Raw genomic sequence first — 10,653 nt, 5'->3', positions numbered from 1 at the left:
CAGCAGTCAGAACTGAGCCTTGAAAGGACTTGACTAACAAATTCAAGCTGAACTCAAGATAACACTTTTGAAGCAGTTACAGCAGTTTTTTTTTTACTTTCGATATAAAAATTTGCATAAATAAATAAATAAAAGCTAACCATTGTAATCACCCCAGTTGGTGTTAATTAATTTGACTCATCCCTCAAATTACCATAATAACAGACTTACTGGCCAGATCAACAGGTGAGAATAAAAAAAAAAACGAATGCAGCCACCACCTCTAAAAATTGGTAAGCTGAAAAGTATTACATTTTTGTTTTTGGGTTTACTACTGCTTAAAGTATATGGATTCCTTTAAAAATGACTGGACTCGGAAAACTGACAGCAAAAACTTATCAACCTAAAGAGAATGCTAGAAACTTTTTAAAATTATTTAATTTCTTTGCTAAATTGATTTATCCAATTTAATAAGATTTTCATACGACTGGTTTGCTTAATGTCCAAGTTTTTCTTTGCTTCCATCTCAATTGCTGCTTCCATTTCCTCCTTTAACACACTGTAGGCCTGCTCAGCCCGAGAAATTTCCTTTTCGACGTTAAAGTGGACCATCTGTCGGCTCATGATAGGCACAACCAGGTTAAAGTCATTCACTTTCTTGTTTAGCTTTATTATGTTTTCTCTAAAATTCTCACAGATTTTCATCCATTCCTTTTCCTTCAAATAAGTCATGGGCTCTCCTATTTTCTTACGAGAAGCTACCAACTCATTTCGAAGCTTATCGGTCGTATCTCGTATTTCCTTTTGCAGAACAATCCATTCAGGCTGATAACCGTTATCTATTAGAATCCGATTGAGGTTGTGAGTCATCGGGTCGATATGTGGACACGTGGAAAACTTGGTAATGGGCTTTCCTTTGCCGCTGAGGTTGTCAAAGTCTCCCTTTGCCATGGACTCTTGGATCAGGTCTTCCACCAAGCGTTCTATGGCTTGAGTTATTTTTACCTTTTTACTCTGCCTGACGTCCTTTGCAACCATTGAGTTTTCAGCATACTCGCGTTCAAATTTTTTCTTTCGAAAATCCAGAACTTGGTCGGTTGCTCGATCCACACGAAACTGGATGTACTGTTTCTGCCGCTGGCTAGGGGTGCCATAGCCAACTCCTTCATTGCTCAAGTAATGCCTGTGCTGTGGTATCTTGTACTCCGAGATCTTTTCCTCATCATCTTCAAGGGCTTGTCCTGTTTTTGACTCTTGAGCCAAGTGTATCAAGAGGTCTCTGTAGGCTTCATCGATCTGCATAAACATGTTGGCATTGGCAGTGATGGCACCGCTATCTGGATGATATTTCTTTGCTAACACCCTATAGGAGTGTCTAACTTCATCTGCGGAGCAGCCTTCTGGAACATTTAGAAGTCGATAACAGTCATTAATGCTCCTTTTGGGCTTGTAGGTTGCATGCATACGGACGGTTGGGTTCCATGAACATAAAGAGAGTGAATACTTTATATTTTGAGGCAAAAAAACCCGTACAAGTTTCATAATTGCAATTCTGTTTTTAAATAAACCTAAAATAAGTAAAAAAAAGAACAAATTAGATTTGGGCTGAAAAAAACATAAAAATTGCTAATTGGTTGACATAGGTCTTTGTCCTTTGCACAAGACTACGTAGAAGGAGCAAAGTCCTCCAAAGAGATAGATGTTACTAACACCAAGCATTCTGCCATTTGTTATATAACAGAACTGATTTGCTTCAGTCTGGTACTAATAATTTTCTTTTGGCATAAGAGCTTCAAAAAAGCTTATCTACCATAAGCGATATTTGAACATAAGACCTGTACAAGCTTACTAGCATTATCAAGGTACATTAAGTATGTGCAACGTCTGAAAAATATTGAGTTTAGGTGTTTCCAGTGATAGGGAACTGTTAATGACATTTTAGACAATTGTGCTCTTCCAACCTTGTGGTAACTGTTTGGGGCCCTTTTCTGTTCCAGCACAACTGTGCCCATGTATACAAGACCAGCACCATAAAGACATGGTTTGATAATTTTGGTAAGAAGGAACTCGAGTCAGCTGCACAGAGTCATGACCTCAACCCTACTGAACAACATTGGGTTGAATTGGAATGCTGACTGTGAGCCAGGTCTTCTCATCCAGCACCAGTACCTGACCTTACGATGTCAGTAGGCTGAATGGGCACTAATTTCCACAGACGGCCTCCAAAATCTTGTGGAAAGCCATCCCAAAATAGTAAAGGCTGTCAGAGCCACAAAGCATGGACAGTAACTCCATATTAAGCCCTGGTTTACACCAAATGCAGCTTTGAAATCGCACTACTTCAGTGCGATTTCAAAGCCACTGATCAGTGCAACTTCATGTGCAGCTTGCCGACATCTGTGTGACTTCATGCACAGATGTCAATGCAAGCCCCACATGAAATTGCAAATTGCAAAAGTGCAGGAACCTTTTTCAAAGTTGGTGCAAATCGGAGTCGTAGTGATTTGTACAATTCCATAACCGGTAATAGGGTGCGACTCATAATGCGACTTTAATCTGTCAAGTTGCATGACAAGTAGTATTTAAATGCTGAAGAGTTTTTTTTAACTTAACTTAAGTGAACATGCACTCTATGTTATTCATGCTCCACAAAAATGTTTGCTTCATTCTTGTGCCCAACATGTGCATAATATTTTATCATGAATATGTGATAGTTTACCTTTTTGTGGATTGTATTTGAGATGTGCATAGAGAGATTACACAAACACTTGTAGGTACAACATTTAATTAAGTAATGACAGATACAGATAACAAATGTAATAATATTAGGAAATATAGCAAGAATACTTAACTAAAGATGCCTTTTTGCCCCACGGGTCCCTCCATCTTAGATGGTGTGGCACAGATGATCACAATCAAATGCATGCATGATAGCAGCTCTGAGATGAGACAATTATTCCAAGTTTTAGCTGTGCTATATACAGGACTTAAATATAAAGTAAGGTGCAGCGCTAAAACTTAGAATCAATATAACCACATATGCGAAATGGTTCCATAGATCAAACACATGAATAAATATATATAAATAAAGTGACTCGTGATAAAGTGCTGAATATATCAAACAAGATAAAGGTGACTCAGTGGTATTGCATAAATATGTCACTGTGTAGTGACCAATAGTGCTATAAAGTGCTAAAATAGATGAGATCTAAATTGTCCAAATATAGGTGCATGGAAGATCTGGTAATCTTCAGTTATTGGTGGTCTATACTGTACTATGGTGACATGACCAATGATGTAAAGACTGCGCACTCACCAGATGCACAATCAATGAGCACATTTAGAGACATTGCTCTCAATGGATGAACTGGAGGCCCCTTTAAAGGTGAATAGGTCTGGTCAAGTATTCCCCCTCACTGCTCACTCTGCTCTCAGTAATGGCTCTGTCACTCTTCTCATGTAGCTCTCTAATTTCTCATCTGTTCAGTCTCCAACAGCAGTGTTGACATAGTTCAGCTTTGATGGCCATCAAGCATGTGGCAGCATCAGACCATGTGCAAGACCTTCTGGTGAGTGCGCAGTCTTTACATCATTGGTCACGTCACCACAGTACTGGATAGACCACCAATAGCTGAAGATTACCAGATCTTCCATGCACCTATATTTGGACAATTTAGATCTCATCTTTTTTAGCACTTTATAGCACTATTGGTCACTACACAGTGACAAATTTATGCAATACCACTGAGTAACCTTTATCTTGTTTGATATATTCAGCACTTTATCACGAGTCATTTTATTTATTTATATATATTTATTCATGTGTTTGATCTATGGAACCATTTCGTATATGTGGCTATACTGATTCAAAGTTTTAGCGCTGCACCTTACTTTATATTTATGCTTTGGAGGGTTTTTTTGGTGCCTTTTGGTGTTTCAGCAGCTTATTGAACCTTTACCGCTCACTTAACCCTTTTGTGTATATACAGGACTTGTGTAAGTAAATGGCCAACCCCCTTGGAACCTTTTAAGGACTTGGTCAGTTTGTAATGACATTCCTTTGGTATGAAGTCAGCGAAGATAATTAGATTTTGCAGGCTTGCTTTCTTAGATATTGTGAGACAACTCCGATAAGGAAATATGTTCACCACTGCTGGCTCTAAATCGCACAGTGCCGCTTCTTAAACTTCCAGGCAAGAGCGTGCATGTCAGGGATCCAGGTATGACCAGAGATGTGTGGACTGACACAGGGAAGTAGCAGGCTTCAGGAACACAGGCGTAGTCAGGGCTGGAGAGGTGGAATGGTCAGGCGGGCCGTAGGGTACTGTCAGGCACCGCCCGGCGGGATCTCTAGTGACCCATAAAACAGGATTCCCCAGGGCGCGGAGTCCAAGCCCCAGTCTGCCTTTTCACCAGAGCCCCTGATGGTGGGGATGGACTTGGCGCAGGACTGAGACCAGGTCGCGGCCCCTGAGTGCACCCAACTGTGGTAGAGGGGTCCGCCGAGGGTATGTACCGGGGGGAAAGCCTGATGTGGAGGGGCAGGCAGGTTTGGACAGTAGTGACTGGATCCGTGCGGGATGGATGGATCGTCTGGGTAGCGTCAGGCGTAGTCAGGCAGGCCAGGTCAGCAACGTGCGGGCAGTGAGGTACCGGAGGAGCAGGCAGAGAATAGTCAGGGTCACAAGCCGGGTTCAGTAACTCATGGGCAGCGTGGTACAGTGGATCAGGCAGAGAATGGTCAGGGTCACAAGCCGGGTTCAGTAACTCACGGGCAGCACGGTACAGAGGATCAGGCAGAAGGATGCTCAGGCAAGCCAGGGGTTAAACAGGAGACGGTCAGCAGGGTCAGGAACAATGCAGAGTCGGCAACAAATCAGATAGGCAGAGGAACAGGAACACAGGATACAAGGTACAGGGGCTCATGGGAAACAACACCAAGGCACCGACTGCAGGTCTGGCCATTCCTTAAATACACCTCCTGCAATCAGCCTCAGGTGATGGCTGCCTGCAGGAGTGAGCTTCTGATTGCTGAGAGCACCTGCTGGCCAGCTCTGATACTACAGCCCACATGGTAGGTGAGTCCCACCACCAGTGCTGAGTCCATTCCTGACAGTGCACTACAAGTTCTATGACTGCTTGCCCAACCATCATACTTCGCAAGCACACCTTAAACACAATAAGAACCTTGGCCACACTGTACATGTGCAACTTTAGTACAGTACCAAAGTGGAAACACTACTAAAGACCCAGGCCACAATGCTCTTCCCATTCCTGGCAACCAAGCAGGCACAATGAGAAGGAACCCCCTAACACACTGCACATGTTTGCCCTATGCATAGTGCATACAGAACAAGACAGACTCAGCCCGGATCACACACATCAGGGTGGCTCCAGGGAGACCATGCAAGAAAGCACAGCCACCCTGGAAGTAGAAGTTATGGATACCAAACTTTACAATGTCTTCAGCATTTAGCGACTGGTGATGGCAATTATCAATGTCAAATTTAAAAAGATACTTTCTCCTTCAAACCCGAGTAAAGCGATTTTCAGGTGTTTTTACTTGAACGTCTTTTTCTAAGCATATATGAGCATTTTAGAAGCATACAGCATTACAAGCATTTTACATGTGTATTCAAGCCTCGGGTGTTTGTGTTTAAGCCAATGGAAAAGACTAGGGGGAAGAGATTAGTTAATACATAAAGGAGTGGTTCAAGAAGAAACACATTAAGGTCATGGAGTGGCCTAGGCAGCCTCCAGATCTTAATCTTATAGAAAATGTTTGGAGGGAACTGAAACTTCGAGTTGCACAGTGACAGCCAAGAAACCTTAAGCATTTAGAGAAGATCTGTAAAGAAGAGTGGACCAAAATCCCTCCTGAGATGTGTGCAAACCTGGTAAACGACTACAAGAAACGTCCTATCGCTGTGCTTGCCAACAAGGGATTTGCCACCAAGAACTAAGTCATGTTTTGCTTGGGGATCAAATACTTATTTTACTCACTGAACGGCAAATCAGTTTATAAAATTTGTATTATGTGTTTTTTCTGGATTTGTGGTTGATATTCTGTCTCTATCATTTAAAATACACCTATGGTAAAAATTATAGACCCTTCATTTCTTTGTTAGTGGGAAAACTTAAAAGTCTGCAGGGGATCAAGTAATTATTTTCCCCACTGTATAGGCTAACAAATGCCTGAAATCAGGCTTTTTCAGGCATTTTTGATGAAGTGTATGGGGCCAAAAACACTCAATTCTGCCAAAAAAGCAGCTCATGTACTTTTATGAGTGCCTGGAGTCCAGCTCCAAGTGAAAGGACACTCATACGCGAGCAGGGGCTATTGAAGACAATGGAACATGGGTAGTTGAGTGTTTTGGAGCTTTGAGCTTCAAGCCACAAAATGCTTAGGTGTGAATGGGGCCGTATTATTTATTTCAGGGACTTATATAGCGCCGTCAATTTACGTAGCGCTTTACATATATATTGTACATTCACATCAGTCCCTAACCCTCAATCTAAGGTCCCTAACTTACATTCATACATACACTGGGGCCAATTTTAGACAGGATCCAATTAACCTACCATCATACCTGGAGGAAACCCACGCAGGCACAGGGAGAACATGCAAACTCCAGACAGGTGGTGCCGTGGTTGGGATTCAAACCAAAGACCCTAGTACTGCCAGGTGGCAGTGCTAACCATTTAGCCACTGTGCTGCCCCATATATTTGATTAAAGCATCTCCTTTGTAATGGGGCGGCAAGGGCTACCTTAAACCAGAACTCCATAAGAAAAAAATTCCCCATGCAGTTCAGACACAGCCCTACTACATGGTGAAAAAAACAAATTCCTGAAGTTCTGCTTTAAGAATTATTAGGCATGTCCAACTGAAGGAAGCACTCACCACCCAGATGAATTGTTCAACTCGGTGAAAAATCTTGTATGTGATCTGGCTGATGCTTCATGGTGTCAGGCCCCCAAACTATGGAAGATTTCTCCCCGGCGTTCATTCTTGGTAAGGCACCTACCATTTTATGACCAACCGTAGCAATTGCTTTTGGTGAAAAGTTGCTGACTGATTGACCATAGTCACTGCACGTTGCAGAGGTCTCTGTACACTATTATCACATGCGTTTGCTGGTCAGCAACTGTTGACTATTTAGGATTACCAGCATGAAGCGTTCGTAAATGGACAGTTCGATATAAGTACCTGCAATAAATAAATAAAGGAAACAGGTACATTTCAAAGTTGAAGACCTGCAATGAAAGGGCACATCCAATGACAGGTCAGATCCAAGTCTGCAGCATAGTGGCTGCACAAGATCTATATAATATCTTCAATTACAGCTTTTCACATTGTAAACTTACCGTGTCAGAGCAGAAATCACATGTGTGCCCCTTCCTCCCCTCTAGCAAGCTGACATGTTTGTTGTGCAGCAAGAGCTTCTGGGAAATGTGGTTCTGTATTGTAATGTCACAGCGCCCTCTTCTGATCTATTTATAAAAATGCATCTTGTGCGTATTGATGTTTTACGTGATCAGGTCATGGTGAAAACGAAGAATCAATCAATAAATAAAATAAAAACACATATTATTCAAAGTTTTTAAAAATAATTGGATTGGTGGCTGTGGGCAACACAGATAGTTAAAGGCAAAACAGTTTTTTTTTAGTTTTGGATAGAGTGGAGAGGGATTAGAACACCTGTCAGTTTTTATTGCTGTCTGTGTCAGGGCCATCATAATAGACATCTTGGCCCCTGGACAAAGTAATGCACTGGGGCCCCTATTAACCTGCCTCTATTTACGCACCTACTCTCAAGAATTAAAGTATAAATGGTTGATAGAATTAAACACACACTATATTGTCAAAAGTATGGGAATGCCTGCCTTTACACGCACATGGACTTTAATGAAATCCCCGTCTTAGTCCGTAGGGTTCAATATTGAGTTGGCCCCGCCCTTTGCAGCATTAACAGCTTCAACTCTTCTGGGAAGGCTGTCCACAAAGTTTAGGAGTGTTTCCATGGAAATGTTTGACCATTCTTCCAGAAGCACATTTGTGAGGTCAGGCACTGATGTCGGACGAGAAGGTCTGGCTCACAGTCTCTGCTCTAATTCATCTAAAAGCTGTTCTATTGGGTTGAGGTCAGGACAGTCAAGTTCCTCCACCCCAAACTCGCTCATCCATGTCTTTATGGACCTTGCTTTGTGTACTGGTGCGCAGTCATGTTAGAACAGGAAGGGGCCATCCCCAAACGTTTCCCACAAAGTTGGGAGCATGAAATTGTCCAAAATGTCTTGGTATGCTGACGCCTTAAGAGTTCCCTTCACTGGAACTAGGGGGCCAAGCTCAATCCCTTTAAAAAAAAACCACACCATGATCCCCCCTCCACCAAACTTTACACTTGGCACAATGCAGTCAGGCAAGTACCGTTCTCCTGGCAACCACCAAACCCAGACATGTTCATTGGATTGCCAGACTGAGAAGCTTGATTGGTCACTCCAGAAAACACGTCTCCACTGAGTCCAGTGGCGGTGTGCTTTACACCATTGCATCCGACGCTTTGTATTGCACTTGGTGATTTAAGGCTTGGATGCAGCTGCTCGGCCATGGAAACCCATTCCTTTAAGCTCTCTGCACAATTTCGTGTGAAGGTCACACGAAGTTTGGAGCTCTTTAGGTACTGACTGTAGACAGTTGGTGACTTCTGCGCACTGTGCTTTTCAACATGCGATGACCCCGCTCTGTCATTTTACGTGGCCTACCACTTTGTGGCGGACTTGCTGTTTTTCCTAGTTGCTTCGACTTTGTTATAATACCACTAACAGTTGACCGTGGAATATTTAGTAGCCAGGAAATTTCACAAATGGACTTATTGCACAGGTGGCAACCTATCACGTTACCACACTTGAATTCACTGAGCTCCTGAGAGCGACCCATTCTTTCACAAATGTTTGTAGAAGCAGTCTACATGCCTAGGTGCTTGATTGTAAACACCTGTGGCCATGGAGGTGATTGGAACACCTGAATCCAATGATTTGGAGGGCTGGCCCAATACATTTGGCAATATAGTGTATATGTACAGTATTAGTACTTTGAATAAAATTGATTTTAAACAATATAAAAACATGGCATAAATCAAACACTAATCAACACAAAGGATACAGTATGGGGGGGGGGGGACAGAAAGGCACAGTACGGGGGAAGAGGGGGGCAGGAGGGTACAATATTGGGATCAGGCGGCACAGTACAGGTTCTGGGATGCTGCATGGGACAGCTTAGTAAAAAGTGTGATTGTCCCAGCAAATCCGGGACAGTTGGCAAATATGATGTAATGTAAGATTATCGTGGGGCTCCTGGGCAGTGCCCAGGGGTGCCCATGCATTAAGACAGCACTGGGTTCACCTTCTCTATGTGTATAATTTACCTTTATCATTGAAAAGGAAAATTTAAAAAATCCCAAATTTTGGGTTGTCTCCAGAACAGAAAGAGAGGGGAAATTTTCAATGGGAACACTAGTTCATCCCCTCACTTTGGAGTGATTTTTCTTACTTCCTGTTTTGGCTATGGGAACTTTTGTGTTCTCACCAGAACAGGAATAGAGCACTAGTGCGGATAATCTTGGATGACTCAAACAGTGAAGGGAAATCTCCCCCGTGGAACACAGATGGCAAAAAAAGACTAACAGGGGTTATAATCTTATCTTACGCTATCCAAAATGAAAAAAATGCCTTTATTTCTACTTTAGACCCAGTTCACATATATGCCAATTGGATGAGTTTTGAACAGCATCAGATTCACACAACATGTGCACCTGGTGCTTTTTCAACGGAGCCGGTTCACATATGTGCAGGCCAGCCACAGCGTGTTTTCAACAAGACTCCGGTACAATTTTGAGCCTGGTTCAGGTGCGATTTCCATTGTCATACACTTTGAAAGTTCATCAAGTTGCACCAGACGGGGGCTGAAATCGCGCTGTCAAAACCAGCTCACATGAAAGTGAACCCGGGCTTAAAGAGCTGATCAGTTAATGGATGCTGACACATGCCTTTGAGTATTAGATAGTCTTTATGTTCGACATTCGTAAGGTCATCATGGCCAGATTACCAAAGCGATTCTAGTCTATTATGGCCCACACACGCCATAAGAAAATCGTACAAACATTTCCATATGAGGAACTGGCCGATCATCTGATTATTAGTATACTGCTCTAGCCAGGGGTGTAAGCTAGAACATTTTTAGAGTAGGTGAAGACAACGTCCGATTTCTGTTTAACCCCTTCACGCCTCAGGGTAAAACCAGGGGCGGACTGACAACTCATGGGGCCCCCGGGCAATAGGGGATCATGGGGCCCCTGTGTCCTTGCCCAAACTCAAAAAAGCCTATGAAAAAGGTACCAGGGGCATGTCATGGGGCCCCCTACTGACCCCGGGCCCTCGGGCAGCGCCCGAGTTTCCAAATGGTCTGTCCGCCCCTGGGTAAAACACATCTAAATGCCTAAGCACAATTCTGAAATGTTGTCATGTGTTAGTAAAACCGTACATATCATCACAACTACTTTGTACTTCCAGGTGAATTATACCACGTTTTTTTCAGGACAAATTGGGCTTTCAGTTGGTGGTAAATGGTAATGGATATCTCCTGATTTTTTTGTATTATCAAAGGAAAACTGGC

The 10,653-nt window shown here is 42.8% G+C and overlaps 1 protein-coding gene across 1 annotated transcript; it reads right to left on the bottom strand.

Moving 5' to 3' along the window:
• Positions 1 to 399: 399 nt before the first annotated feature.
• Positions 400 to 7,435, bottom strand: DNAJC28 (DnaJ heat shock protein family (Hsp40) member C28). The gene is made up of 2 exons (XM_089677966.1): positions 7,347 to 7,435; positions 400 to 1,547 (listed from the first exon to the last, which is right to left on the bottom strand). The coding sequence occupies exon 2, from the start codon at positions 1,519 to 1,521 to the stop codon at positions 412 to 414; it is 1,110 nt and encodes a 369-aa protein (XP_089534092.1). The 5' UTR covers positions 1,522 to 1,547; positions 7,347 to 7,435; the 3' UTR covers positions 400 to 411.
• Positions 7,436 to 10,653: the final 3,218 nt, after the last annotated feature.

The sequence above is a fragment of the Staurois parvus genome, unplaced genomic scaffold (genome assembly GCF_062004578.1).
Source record: "Staurois parvus isolate SC_StPar_1 unplaced genomic scaffold, SC_StPar_1.0 ptg000195l, whole genome shotgun sequence".
Taxonomy (NCBI): Eukaryota; Metazoa; Chordata; class Amphibia; order Anura; family Ranidae; genus Staurois; species Staurois parvus.
The sequence above is the reverse complement of the archived record's forward strand: the minus strand, read 5'-3'. Positions and strand labels throughout refer to the sequence as shown.

Excerpts from the sequence above, each read along its gene's own strand:
- DNAJC28 (XM_089677966.1), bottom strand. The coding sequence starts at position 1,521 with ATGAAACTTGTACGGGTTTTTTTGCCTCAAAATATAAAGTATTCACTC.